The sequence below is a fragment of the Simochromis diagramma genome, unplaced genomic scaffold (assembly GCF_900408965.1).
Source record: "Simochromis diagramma unplaced genomic scaffold, fSimDia1.1 OVJJ01000753.1, whole genome shotgun sequence".
NCBI lineage: Eukaryota > Metazoa > Chordata > Actinopteri > Cichliformes > Cichlidae > Simochromis > Simochromis diagramma.
This window is the reverse complement of record NW_024387523.1, coordinates 18,486,820-18,501,948: the sequence shown is the minus strand read 5'-3', so window position 1 is coordinate 18,501,948 and position 15,129 is coordinate 18,486,820. Positions and strand designations below refer to the sequence as shown.

Below are 15,129 nucleotides of genomic sequence, written 5' to 3'. Positions count from 1 at the left end.
TACAGTCCATCTGTGAGTACCTTCCTCCCTCTTGATGAAGTAAATGTTCACCAAATTTATTTACATCATTTTCTCACAGTGCTGCTGTGTATGTCAAAGAATGTGCAAATGTGAAAGACATATGCACATTTTAAAAAAGCTATGCTTTAAACTGGATCTGGACTGATACATTTAAGCTTCCTGTTCCACAGCCAGATATAGCAAACATGGAAATCAAATTAATTTTGACTGACTGAAAAGATATTTTTTGTGTGTGTTCTATTCTAGTAGCTGCAGGGGGTAAAAGGTCTGAGCTAACTTTACAGCTGAGCTTCACTGACTGTTGTTCGAAAAGTAGCGCTTACTATAAAACATGGTTTCCTAACAGATAATCTATCAGGCTGAAAACATGCTGGAAATAAACATAGTTGATGTTAAACTGAAACTCTGAACTTTACCTGCTCCTGACCAGGTGATCTGTTCAGCATCAGTTAACGTGGTGATTTAGTTTACTCACACATTCACTTCACTTTGTATTACCAACCTTATGACATCCTCACAGTTTGATTTAAATCAACCAGTCATTCATTCACATGCTGCTGTTTAAAAACATTTTATTGAATCAAAATTTTACAGTCAGAATACATCAACATTTCATCTGCCCTTTGACCCCGTCTTTGTCCTCTCTACACGTGGAGCGCCATCATGTTAGCCTGGAGGACTCGGGTGGATTTACCACTTGCCTTAAATATAATTGTACTATATTAACAGATGTGTTAATACTGAAGGGAGCTTTCTGTTTGTTCAGCTCTGACCATGTGACCAATAAAATATCCTCAGGACTTCAGGTGTTTCTTAGCCATCAAAGAGACGACTGGTTCAGGTGAGCCACAGGTGACTTAGCATACAGAAAAGCTGCTCAGTAAGAATGAAGACATCACAGATGAGCCCTGTATCACAGCACTGAGCCTGAGATGTGGTTAAGATCTCGGCCTTTGTTTAAACTTTAACCAAGTGAAGCTGTGAGGAATGTTAACCCTGTGTCTGATGACCTAACAACGTGCAACCCCGACAAATTCAAACAAAGTTTCCTTAAACTGGCCTTGCAAACACAAACACAATTGGCAGCACGGACCATCATTTGGTTACCTTCAGAGTTCCATCCATGAAGCTTCTGCAGACAAGAATCTCAAACCTGATCCAAAGCATCTCTAATATACAAGTCAAAAAAGGCGCTCATACCATCTCAGACATGTCTCTGCATTATTTCTGAAACATGGGGACACAGCAGTGAGCAGTGATGTGAACTCATGTTTCGGGAACAAACTGAATATAATAGTAATATAAACTGATGGAAACAAACTAATGAGAAATAACACTGATCCACATGGCTCTTTCATATGGGTGGGCAGTCAGTCAGGTCGCACAGCACTTGTTGATAAAACTCCAAAAATATTCTGATTCTTTTCAATCTATTTTACACAAGAAAATAAAGACGACCATAAAATCTGACTTCAACATGCAAAACGCATTCAACAGCAACAAAGGCTTCCATTTAAGCTTCAACAAAGAAGAAAAGAACAAGAGTAGAAGAAGAAGACAGATTAATATCAATAACATCTGTGTAATAAAAACACAACCTTTGACCTATCGACTGTTCTCATCTATTGCTGCAACTGAGTCAGTGCTCAGGTGTCACATTGCTATGGTTACTCGAGAGGTCAGAGGTTGGAGTCCAGATTGGCGTGGTTCAACAAGGTGATGCCTGGGTCCTCGGTGTGGGGGTCAGAGCTGAGAAATGGCTCAGTTTCCAACTCCAGCAGCGCTGGCAGGTCGGCCCCACTGTCAGATTCAGACGTTTGGACAGGTGTATACTGAACCAGCTGCTTTCCTGCACCAATCAGAGAGCAGCACAGTGTCATGACATGACAACAGACAGGTGGATGGAGCAGCAACTTACTGAAGGCATGACTCACCCGTTCCGCTTTCTTCACTTCCCTTAGGAGCTTCATCAGACAGCAGCTAGTGGGAAACGGTAACATCAGTGAGACAGGTCTGACATCATCGGCAACAGTACGCTCTTATTTTTCAAATAGCAGACCAAAGAATGTGAAATTTGCAACTCACGTTGTCCAAACTGTCGAGGTCAAAGTCTGCAGGCGAGCCAGATGAACTGAAAAACTAAGCACACACACACACGCACACACAGTTAGTGACACACAAACACAAGTGATAATAATGTGAGGTGGTAACAAGAAGTCAGACTAACCTCAATAAATGGAACTGTATCGAAGGAGAACGTCTGTGTGTTGAGTATGTTCTGCAGGTTCTCTAAGCCGCTGTCGATACTATCCACATGATCCAAAAGCTCAGACCTGAGGCACACAGGTGAGACAGGTCTGATGTTAGGTCGCATGTCTGCCGTAATTCTACATTTTCCTTTATGTCTGCAGAGATCCAAATAAATACATGATCTGCATGTCAACTGTTCCATACAGGTGAGCTCAGTTTGAACCTGCCAGTTCTCTGCTGTTAATAATCTTATGCAAAGGCTCCACCCCTCACCCTGGCCACACACAGTATTTCCTGTAGTCAGAACATGCCTGAAACATTTCCTGCTGTGAGCCACCTAAGAAACCTTTTTTGACCTGTTGACCGGATTGCTTACTTCTGCACTTAATATTGACCAAATATAATCAATTAACTATCTCATGACCTCTGACATCTGATCAGCTAAAGAAGCTGATCTGGACCTCACACATTTGACAAGAAGAAAATGCAGAATGTCACCAGAAGACTTCAAAACTTTACAAATATTTACAAATCAATAATTGTTTGTAGAGTTAGTGATTCACTTGTCAGGTTGTGCTGAGAGGAACCGCCAAACATCAGGTGGGAGTCCACCTGCAGAGGGAAGGGGGCGTGGTCTGAAGGAAGCACAGGGGTTTTAATGACACATTTGTCCTGCAACAGGACCATCACCTAAAATGTAAGACAAACTGAAACCACACCATGGTTAGTTAAGAGGCTTTCAGATAAGGCAGCGCTGCACTTGCCATTCAAGTGGGCTGAATAGGAGGAGGTTCCTAAACTTGTAGCACAAACTTCAGACTGAGGTCTAACTCGCACACTCCTGACACAAGCTTGCAATCTGCATTCAGCAGAACACTTTCAGTATCCTGTCTGAGAAGCCACTTTTCAGAAAGACACTCAGAATGTCAAGGTGACGGATGCAGGGGGTGGGGCAGCTGTTCAGGGAAGCTGCAGGTGTTTGTTGGGGCAGTTTCTGGAGAGAAGCTGGGGAAGCTGTCAGCAAAGGGTGACGGCTTCCCCAGCGTAAGGGTGGACTGAGGACAGTTTAATAGACAGTCTACTGAGACCGTTTGTTGGGCAGCTCTTTGCAACCTCGAACACAGTTTCAGCTTTAGTCAGAGCAGGGCCACTGTTGGGGAAATACTTGGGCTAACTCTTGGTAAACACTCATAGTTGTTCATCGCAGGTGGTACTAACTCTATTAGAAGTCTCTATGAATGTTTCACAACTGCATACTGGTGTAGTCACACTTACCTGTCAATACAGGCGATGGCTTGACATTTCTTCTGAGGTGCTGTTGTGCTGGGGGCTGTGTTTGCTGTGGTAACAGAGGTGAGTGATTGGGTGGATGAGGCAGAAGACAGGGGGCCAGTGGAGACGGGGCTCATCACCACAATGGGACTGGCTGCTGAGAGAAAGATTTTTATTTACCAGAAATGCTCTGAACAGGAATCAAACTGCTAACCACAAACTTAATGTCTACCAGTGGGAGCACTGCTCGTGGAGGTGACTGGGGTGGGTGGCTCATTCTCCTCTAGGATGGAGTTAATGAAGGTGGTGGGGGAGAGGGGCGTGTCCACTGGTGCAGCCACTTCCTCCAGAACAGGACACACCTCCACCTCCGGACTGGACGGCTCCTCTTTGATATCGACTGATTGGCTCTCTCTGCAAGGAGGTTATGCACTCTGACTTCTGAAGGATCAATCACTTACTGACTAAGCAGGACTAATCTGATCAGTACTCACCCTTGGTCCGTCCAATCACTAGCCAATTCATCTGAACCAGATGTGGCCATGTCTGTGATGTCAGAAATGATGGGTCCTGAAGTCACAGAGGTGTCAGCTGAGAAGAGATTGGCTGCAGCCTGAAATGAAAAACACAAAATCACAAGTGACCAAGTAAGGACAAAGATCTGCACAGGTAGATTTGAAGAGTCTAGTTTTCAAAGCTAAAGCTAGACAATCAGCTAATGTCACTCTGAAAGATAATCACTGCTGACTGTGCAGGTCTGAGTGAAAGATGTAAATCAGAGACAAGTTACCTGCTCCAATGAGAAGGGACGGCTATATTTGGGCATTGAGTGGGTGTTGCCAGAGTCGTTGAGCATCAGAGGACTGCAGAGAGAGTTAAAATGAATAAACGAAAATGCAAAACATGTACAGACGAAACTGAATTTAAGGTCAGGTATGAGAGGGAAATGGAACTGGTACTTCAAAATAAAAGCAAAAGTCTGAAATTTGGGCAGTTGGATCCTCATTTTATCACCTGGGAACATTTGCTTGAAAATGTTCTTAGCAGAGAAAATCTCACAGCATCCAATCTGCACTTTGAAATTATCTAGTGTCTAAGTCACAATTGTAACATTTTGTGGTGTACAGTGTAGCATTTGTTGTATTATCTATGGTATCAAAAAAACACTTGCATCTTCCTCTTGACTCCTAGCAGTCTGTTGGACTGAATGAGAGACACCAGGAACTGTATGAGCTGAAGAGAGAGAAAGACAGACAAAGAGTTCATTAATGTTAAGATAATGTCTGACAACTATGTGGCATCACTCTCCCCTGAGGTTTTCATATTTTTAGAGGGATCACATCAGGTGTATTCTTATAGAGTTCTGCTAATTGGAAAGGTGTGGACAGTGAGAACAGGTACCTTGTTGACAACTTTCTGCTGCTGAGTGTGTTTCTGTCTCAGACTGGCCACCTCTCTCCACAGAGCCTCGTTCTCACTGAAATACAAAATCAGCCTTTAGTCAACACTGCCGAGTGGTTTCTAGCCCCGATTCTGGTTTGGTACTTACTGTTTCATTGTGACGATCCTGGAGTCGATGGTTTCTTGTTTTCCCTTCATCAACTGGACATCGTTCAGGATCTTATTCACTTCCTCTGCAGAGATTTTCGCATCATCCTGACGCACTGATGACACCTGTTCCAATCACAGCATACCGTTACCAAGGAGATGGACAGGACAGGTCAGATTGGGTTCTGAGTTCGTAGTACCACATGCACAGCGATAGATTAAAGGCCACTCTGACCCCACATTAAGGGGGCTATACAAAGTATTTATGATTGATTAGCTGTATCCTGTGATGTCACACAGCACTCTGAATCATCACCTTTCAGAGGAAGTCCTGCAGAGTCTGCCTTTAGTCTATCACCTGTCTGCATTTTTAGGTATTCTCTGGTGTGTGAGGCACTACATACGTTGGTGACTTTGCGTTTGATGTTCTCCAGCAGATGTTCTTGTCCTCTGATGAAGAATGGGTGCTGAAACTCTGTGTCATCTCTCTCTGGTTTCACCAGACCACCCTGCTCGATGTGCACCACCTTACGGAAACCATCTGAGAGAAGTACCATTACACCATCAATAAAGGATGTGGACACCATCAATACAATGCTACACTCGCTAATATCACAGCTGCTCTTTCTGGCTCTTCCATAGTCCAGATGCCTTTGCATGCACAGTGCTAGAAGTGGAGCATGCACAGGTGGGCCTGTCCTTTTCTTCTATCCTACTTTTTATAAAGATGGTTCTGCTGAGTGTTGAGAAAAGTTCAGCTTTTCAGCATACCAGTCAACTAGCACTTCTTCAGTGACATGGAGAAAAAGAAGTTGCTCATGCACAAAGATCGTCATGATGAACGATCAATTGATATACACAAACCGGTACCTCCAGCGCACAGACCAGTACCGGTCTGTGAGTCGTTTGGTACCGGACCATAAGAGTTGAGGCTCAGGTGTGAAATTTGTGGTTTTTATCCGTTTTTATCGTTAACTCTGTTTCCCTCGGTCTTTTCCCATGTGTTATGAATAAATGTTCTTTTTGGGGGGGTACCGATACTCGTTTTATTTGTTGTATTTATCCACAACACCTTTAAAACCAGTCCGTGAAAATATTGTCGGACATAAACTAGTCCGTGGCGCAACAAAGGTTGGGGACCACTGGCTTAGCTCATTAACTGCTATCTTCTCATTAACTGCTATGTTAACTGCAGGCTACCTTGCCTTGTGATGACTGGTTGTTGCTGCTATGATAATTACAGCAGCAAAGAAAACCCGCTAAACACCAGACATTTCGCTCATATCTCAATGTTTCTTTACAAAGCACACCTGATTGGATGAATCTTCTTTCCCAAAAAAATAAATCAATGAAAAAAAAAAAACCCCAGTGGTGATAGCCCCACCTCTGAACAAGCTACCATCCAGAGGTGGGGCTAACACACTGATGATTCCTTGCTGGTTACTCACACATGTTGAGTTGGCGGATAAAAGAGGCCATGTTGTTGTGCTTGAAGAACTTTGGCAGAACTTCTTTGGAAAACCGCCCCTGGTCGAACACATGGAAACTGGTACCACTCTTATACAACAAGAGAAAGAGAAAAAGAATCTGTATTATTGTGGTGGCTGTGATTCAGGATGCAAAGCAGGTCATCTGTTAATCAGAAGGTTAGTGGTTTAATTCCTCTCTGCTCCATTCCTTGGGCAACATACTGAACCCTGAGGTCCGGGTGCTCTTCGATGCGTTCATTAGTGTGTGACTGTTCGACAGAAAGCGCGCAGGTTGAAAAAAGTGTCGCATGAATGTGTGTAAATGAGACATGGTGTATAAAGCACTTTGAGTACTTGAGTTTTAAGGAATGTATAAGAACCACTCCATTTACCTTATAATCAACCGATAAAAACAGAGACTATATACGCTCTTACGCTCTCAGGAATCTCCAGGAATAGATCTGAAAGTCAGAGCACACTGCTAACACTTTAATCTCAGCTGTCTGCTCTCCTGCAGACTGTGTCTGACCAGCTCACAGTTTATTGATTATTTCAACATTTTGGTTTTTTTGCACATCAGGCACTGATGAATAGATTACTGATTGGAACTCTTATTTAAACAGAACACACACACACACACACACACACACACACACACACACACACACTGCAGATGAAAGTGAACTCTTTATTTGGATCATCTATCCATGGAAGAAAAACAACGATATAAAGAGAACCCATTCATTTTGGGGACTTGTGATCCATATCCTGCTGCGGAAGCTTTATGTAAAGGAGGTGAAGAACAAGAAAATGTTTGTTGTTAAAGCAAAAGTAAGCACTACATAGCTAGCTTAATTATGACAACCTCAATCAGGATTTTTTTTTTTCTTAAGTATTTTTAATGATCTTTAGGCATGAAAAAAATATCTTGTAACTTCATTTCTTAAACATGTATTTTTCAAATAGTTTTTTACATGTCCACTTAGGTGGACATTTGGAATGGGTGGCAGGGTATGGGGTGACACATCAGTGTCCAGTGTAGTGGTTTATGTGCAAGTATACCATCAACTCTGACACAAATACAAGAAAACAGCCTTTGAATAGGTGTCCACTGTAGTGAGCACTGTGCGTGAAAGGGTTAAACACAAACTACCAAATGTAAATCTTACATTTTGTTGACTTGGATATTTACAGTGTAGTTCCAGAAAAGTTCAGGTAGTATTAATTTGTCACAATAATATCATGTCATAACAGTAAAGTTGACCGAGTATTTTTCTAATGCCAGGTAAATCATTCCTGCACTGCACAGCCAGGGTTGTTGTGAAAAGCAGATGTAGCCAGTAAGAGTTAGGAGGTGTGCTTACATGTTGGTGCCATAATCAAAACTCCTCTCTGGCAGTTGTAAATAAATGTTGATTACTGCATCTGATAGCACAGCAACTATCTGGCACTTTGGTTTCTAGTTAAACTAGGAGACGTTCACAGGGAGGCTGGAGAGCAAAGGACCGCAGTATTGTTTTTGCCATCTAGGTGGGCGTGTGGCAGTAATGAAAACCATGGATTAAAGGTTCATTTTCCTTTTTAAACTACACTAGGAAATTACACTTGAGAATCTTTAATCTGGTGTTACATGACCTTCAGCTGTGGGCGGAGCCTATTAGTTATGCAATTTAAAAAAAACAAATAAACAAAAAAAAACAACAACTAAAAATCAGGAAAATAAAGATGGAGACCTCTTGGTGATAAGTGACTGATTTCAGTGCAACTGGTAGTTAACACCTGCAGCTGTACAATGTGTGGGCTATGACACTACAGTGACATCAGCTTATTTGAATTCAGGCTTTATGCCAATCACCAAAACAGCTGCTGGGATCAGTTTGTCAGAAAAACAACCGTCAACTGATCATTTACTGACTAGCTGATGATGTCTGAAATCATTTGACCTCTGACGTGAGATCTGTTAGCCTTAATAGCTCACTGAAGCCAAGCTAACTGAGCTGACCTCTTTTCCTTAGTCAGTAAATAAAGTTTGTCAACAAACCTGTCTGCATTCCAGTTTAAATAAAGTTGTGTCTGTTTCTGCAGTGTAATTAAAGTTAAACTTGTCTGCGTTAGCTGTTAGCTATTAACGTGCGTACCGGACTCCAACAGATGAGCGGGTCGGTGTCCGGGTCCTCCACCAGGGTCCACAATTTGGTCAGGAAGGCCGGGACGTTCCCGCTGCTCAGCACCGCCCCCCCTCCTCCGGGATATTCCATCTGAGAGACGAAAATCGAGCACACACCTGAGCTAACGACGCTAACTGCTAGCTGCGTCAGAAAGAAAACAACGAAATACGACTCGGGTCCTTGATCTGACTCGGACCGTGCCGGTTTGGTCCCGCTGCTGAACTCAGAGTTCCCCGCGGGGCTGCAAACAGACGTCCTGAACTTTATTTCACTTAGAGCAGCGACAACTCCGCAAATCCGATAAAACACAACTGCGCAGATAGCTGCCCAGCGCGGTCTGATGGCGTCAGCACAATACGTAACCCTAACGCTCTGTCGCGCTGTGATGTGATGTGCAGTAAGGCGGATTATTATTATTATTATTATTTTAACTTCATTAGCAATTCAAACATTACAGATATAAATGAGCAAAAGACAATGTCAGGGGGTTTCGTGTAATAACAATTAGACACAGGCTAATCACAAGATACCAAACAAGGAGCATAAATTTATAGTTTTATTGCTTTTATATTATGAGAATGTTGTATAGTTTTAAAATATTGTCTGGTTTCATTTATAAAGCATTGAAAAGACGGTTTTGCATTAGAAATTTTGGATTCATGTATATGAAATTTAGCCATTAAGATCAGTAAATTAATCAAATGAAATGTGTTTGACCTATTTGCAGGGCAATCAAAAAAGCCAAACAATATTTTTCCGTAACAAAGATAAGATAAAAGAAACAACAAAAGCACAAACATCTTGCCAGAAAAGATTAGCGCATAAGTAGGATCAAAATAAGAGAGAAATATCTTTCTTCTGACAGTTAAAAAAAAAAAACAGTTAGCATCAATGTCTTTTTATATCGTACAAGAAAGGTTCTGGTGGGTTAAAAACTATGAATAATTTTAAAAGATATTTCCTTTAATTTCTTGGTTAACAGGAATTTCAATGGTATGGTCCAAATTTTCTTCCATTCCAGGTCCTAGTATAAATTATTCCAGTAAACAACAGCCATTGGGACACAAGTTCTGTCTTATGCCAGGGTTGTTTTTCTTCTTTATAGTGGGAAAATAGATCTGTGTAACAGAGGTAACAGGATATGTATGTGTGTATCTATATCTATCTATATGTAGATATAGATATATATCTTTATCTATATCTATATCTACATATAGATATAGTTCCAAATATAGTATCTGTGCAGAGAAAAGTTGTGTTTATAAAGCAACGACCAGGAAAGAAGCATCTGGTCGTTGGCAAAGTTGGACAGTTTTAAGGGGATTTTATCAATACTGTAATTACAAAATAAAACAAAGACTAAAATTTATTTTTTTATTTTTTAATTTGGAATAAAGTTCCAAATTGATGTTGGGTTCCTGAGAAATTGTTTGATCCAGTTTACTTTAAACACATTGTTTACTGTAGAAAAGTCAAGAAAGTTTATGCCACCATGTTGGTATGAGTTGGATAAACTGCTCCCTTAATATAATGTATTGTATTCTTATAAAGGAGTCTGTCAATATCCACCAGGGTTTCTTTATTTACATCAAGAGACAAAGCAGCATAAGTCAATCGAGATAATCCCTCCGCTTTGGTGTGTAAAACTCTGCCTTTCAGAGATAAATCCTGTTGGAGCCAAGAATTTAGTTTTTTGTTGTGTTTTATGTCAAACTGGATTGAAATTGAAGAAGTATCTGGTGGTTTGACTTTTATTAATTACCAAGGTAAGTGATCGACTCTTTCACTGGAATGCCAGCAATAGAGGGACTGGTAGAGTTTCTGAGGGCAAGCAGTTCACATTTACCGATGTTTAAGTGGAGTGCTGAAGCTACAGAAAAAGCATCAGTTGTGTTAATGTCTATCTGCACCTGTGAAGCACTTTTTAAAAAGAGGGTGGCATCATCAGTAAGCTGACTAATGAATTTTTCTTTTTTGCAATTGTAATGCCTTTCAGGGGACTACGTTTAATATAGTCAGAGAGGAGCTGAGCACAGATGAGAAACAAATATAGGGAGATGGGGCAACCTCGCCTGATACTACGGTTCAACTTAAACCTAAAGGATGTACCTGCATGTAATTTGATGGAACAATTAGCATTTTTGTACATTATTTAAATAGCATTCTGAACATAAGGGCCAAAACCAAATTTGCCCAAAGCCTGAAAAATAAAACTGTTCAATAGTATTGAACGCTTTACAGAAATCTATAAATAAGATAAAACTATCAACCCTACAAAAATCTGCATAATCAATGAGGTCAAGAATAAGTCTAATGTTGTTGGATATGTGTCTGTTAGCCATAAAGCCAGTCTGAGTTTCATCAGTAATATAATTCAAAACAGCTTTCAGTCTTTTGGCAAAGATCTGAGCTGGATCTAATACTCATCGTTAAGAAGGCAGATCAGTCTCCAGTTGTCAAAATAAACAGGATCCTTCTTTAGCTTTTGAATCAGTGTTAACAGACCTTCTGATAAAGTGGAGGGTTGGACGGACTGATTTATGAGTCTTTCAGTGTACACATTAAGAGGAAATGGGCCTAGTTGATCTGCAAAAGTAATGTAGAATTCAGAGATTAAGTCATCTGTTTCTGGGGAATTATTAAGTTTAAGACGTTGAATAGCAGGTAGAACTTCACCAACAGGTATTGGCCTATCGCAGAAGTTCGTCTTATCTTCCTTTATAGTTTGCGAATCAGAGAGTTGTTCAGAGCAGCACTCTCATTATAATCTGACTTGTATAAAGCTTTATAAAATTTGGAACAATATTAAGTCTCCAAACAGAGATTTCTCTAGTTTAAAAAAATAAGATGAGTGTTGTTTGCCTTCTTCTAACCACCATCTATCTCCTTGATCTCATAAAGCCCCCTGCATTCAATTTATAAATGTCATTTAATTTATTCTGTTGCAAAACTAAATCAATCTCATCATCTTCCGATAGGTTCTGGAGCAGTTATCCTTGTAACTACATTAATTCCTTCAGTTTTCCTTTGTTTTGCTGTTGAAAAGCCATACTCACTTAAATATTTAGCGGCTTCAAATTTGAAAAGCTCCCAGTTTTGACAGTAAACATGACTGGCTAGGGATTTATCCCAGAAACATTTAATCAATAACAGAATATCTTCAATCCCTGTCTCATGTTTTAGAAGGGAATTATTACGTTTCTAGTAGCAGCTCCTACGCGCTTGGGCAGCATGAAGACTTAAAGAAACCTGAAGTGATACCGCTTTGTGTTCTGTAAGTGGAGCTGGCATTATATTGACTATTATGTTATTCTTATCTAAGCAATTAGGGACTAACCAGAAATCAATACAGGATTTAGAAGAGCTGGATTTATCATTCCATGTATACAGTTTGGCTTTAGGGGTTTTAACTCTCCAAATGTCTATTAAATGAATTTTTTGCATAAATGTATTTATAGCAGAGTTATTTGAGCAAGGTGGGCATCTGTCTAAGGAAGGATCTATTATATTAAAGTCACCTCACACTAATAACAGAAGATTAGGGTATTTGATAATCAGAACAAAAAGCATGTTTCTGGGGCATCCAACAAAAAGTATTTTTCTGACTTAGAGTTAAAACTGTATAGATTGGCAAGAAGAAAGACGTTATCAACACTGATGGTAAATTCTAACACATAATGACCTACTGGGGTATACTTCAGAGTGTATAACATTCTCATTAAATTTGTTCTTCTTTTTTTTTTTTCAACTTTAATTTTTCTTAGTTTTAGTTGACATTGAAAACGATACAGTAAAGAAAATTACAAACAAACGAACATATATGCAGTCTGGAGTTTACATTTCTTTTTCCACCTATCACATGCAAATTTCTTTTTATGGTGTGTTTTTGGTGCCACTTCGGAATGCTTTCCACTTCCTCCACTGTCTATCTTTACATCCCATCAGTCTAATATTGAATGTGATTTTTTTCCATCTCTGAGATACCCTCTACAATCCTAATCCAATCTTGCAGAGTAGGAGGGTCTGGGTGTAACCACTTCTTTGTGATTGCTTTTTTAGTTCCGGCTAGAATTATTTTTACCAGATATAAGTCCTCCTTTTGTATCTGTTCCTTTATGTTTCCAAGGTACATCACTTGACAGGTGTTTAGGAGTGCATAACCCAGAACATTATCTATGGTCATTTTAAGGTCTTCCCAATACTTTTTAATTTTTATGCACTTCCAGGATACATGTGAATGATCTGCTTGTGTTTCTCCACACAGTCTCCAACATTTCTGTGGACTTGAGATCTGTTTACTTTTTATTTTGGATGTAATGAAAAAACGCGTCAAATTTTTCCAGCAAAATTCCCTCCACAACGGCGAATTCGTTGTGCTGTGTTGTATTTCACACATACTAACCCATTCCTTCTCTGTTATAGTTATGGCCAGTTCAGCTTCCCATTTCTTTTTAAGGTAAAAGGTTGTGTCCTGTCTATCTTCTTCTAAAGATCTATAGAAGGTGGAAATTGCTTTGAATTGTTTATGTTCATAGCAATTTTTTACTAGTCCAATAACACCCAATGGTTTTTCAAGCCAGTCAGTCTTTATTTGCTTTACACAATAGTCCCTTACTTGCAGATATCTAAAAAAAAATCTCTATTTTCCAATTTGTATTTATTTTTTAGTTGTTGGAAACTCATTAGTGTTCCATTTTTCATTGGAGTAAAAACTGCTGTAATCCCTTTTAACTCCCATCGTTTGAATGTTTGGTCCAATTGTCCCGGCTTAAATTTTTTATCATGTCTAAACCATCTCAGCAAAAATAATTGTTCTTTTAACTGATGTTTTTCTATTACTGTGTGCCATATGTCTAATATAAATTTCACAATTTGATTCATTCTACTTTTGTAAGAGGTCATTAATTGTTTGTCAGAGAAAAAAATTTGAATTTTGTGTCCCTCAATTTCTTTCTCAATTTCCTTCCACCGTGCCTCATAATCTGGTCTAAATTGGGCTGCGTAAAAGTATTCCCTTAGGTTAGGCAAAGCCATCCCTCCCTTACACTTCGGGAGTTGAAATGTTGTTAACCTTGTTCTGGGCTTCTTCCCATCCCATATAAACCTTGACATCATCTTATCCCATATTTTAAATTTACTTTGAGGTATAGAAAGTGGGAGTGATTGAAACATGTAAAGCAATCTTGGGAGAACGTTCATCTTTATTATTTGGATTCTAGAGTAAAAAATTTGTAGGTATTGTTGACCACCGTTCGAAGTCTTTTTTGTTACCCTCCACCTGATTGTAGTTTGTGTCAAACATAGCAGAAAATGATTTTGTAAAGGTCATGCCCAAATATTTCATGGTATTCAAGTGCCACTTTAGTTTATATTCATCTCTAATCTTTTGAGAAGGTGTATAGTTGAATGATAGAATTTGTGTTTTGGATACATTAATTTTGTAGCCCCATAAGTGTTCGAAGGTATGGAATAGTTGCATCAAACACTTGTCAGGATCTCGTAAGAAAACAATGACATCATCAGCAAATAATCCAATAAGATGTTTTTGTCCGGCTAGAGTTACCCCCTCCATTAGATTTGTTCTTAAGAGTAATAACTCCTGCCGGTCTTTCTGATCCATTTGAAAACCATAGGTCATTGTCCCATTGCGTTTTCCAAAAAGCAGTATCCTTTTAAACAGAGTGTGATTCTTGATAAATAAAAAAAAGACAGTATTCTGTTGATTTGCAAACAAAAACAAAGCTTTACGCTTAACAGTGTCTCTTAAACACCTGACAATGAGAGAAAAAAATTGATATAGACAATGTGGCCTTAACACAAAATAATGAATAGTTTACTTCCCTTAGTGAACATAGTACTGACATTAACAACTTTTAGCCTGAACCTCAAAATTGTAGATAATCCCTTATGTGACATCTGTAACTTTATACCTCATCAGCGCAGGTGCTGCTTGAGCCTCAGGCGAAGTGGGTGCACCTCCTTTCCCTCAATAATCACACGGACCCCGGCAAAGTGAGCTCTTTTTCCTTCTTTCCTTGCAGTGCTCTGTCAGCAGAGGACATCTTCAGTGACTCTCAGGTAGTTTTTTCTTCAGGAAGGTGTAGTTTTTAGCTTTTCTCCAGATCTGGTTGCAAGCTGATCTTGTTGAAAACCGAATGATAACCAACCTTGACTTCTGATTTTTGTTGTAGCAGTCCAAGTGATGAACTACATCAACGCTGTCCCTAAATCCTGCACTAGTCTACCCGACAACGGCGCAGCAGATGTCAAAAACCTCTGATGTTATTTCTGGAAACTGACAATCATGTTAAACCAAACATACCAACTGTACCCCAAACAAACAGAACCCTACTAGTGTTTCCTTATTTTTAAATTCTAACAGTGAATTGAAGATGCTCAAA

General features: G+C 39.7%; 1 protein-coding gene across 3 annotated transcripts; it reads right to left on the bottom strand.

Annotated features, from left to right (window-relative positions):
* Nucleotides 1-576: 576 nt before the first annotated feature.
* hsf1 (heat shock transcription factor 1) lies at nt 577-9,078 on the bottom strand. Of its 3 annotated transcripts, none has more exons than XM_040020983.1 (15): nt 8,699-9,078; nt 6,540-6,648; nt 5,496-5,632; nt 5,093-5,217; nt 4,945-5,020; nt 4,715-4,776; nt 4,334-4,406; nt 4,038-4,156; nt 3,776-3,957; nt 3,547-3,700; nt 2,835-2,906; nt 2,249-2,354; nt 2,107-2,160; nt 1,956-2,001; nt 577-1,870 (listed from the first exon to the last, which is right to left on the bottom strand). In XM_040020983.1, the coding sequence occupies exons 1-15, from the start codon at nt 8,816-8,818 to the stop codon at nt 1,701-1,703; spliced, it is 1,605 nt and encodes a 534-aa protein (XP_039876917.1). In that variant the 5' UTR covers nt 8,819-9,078; the 3' UTR covers nt 577-1,700. The 3 variants fall into 3 exon arrangements, with proteins under 3 accessions (XP_039876917.1, XP_039876919.1, XP_039876920.1); XM_040020985.1 differs by having other exon boundaries at nt 3,547-3,697; XM_040020986.1 differs by lacking the exon at nt 2,835-2,906 and having other exon boundaries at nt 8,699-9,077.
* Nucleotides 9,079-15,129: the final 6,051 nt, after the last annotated feature.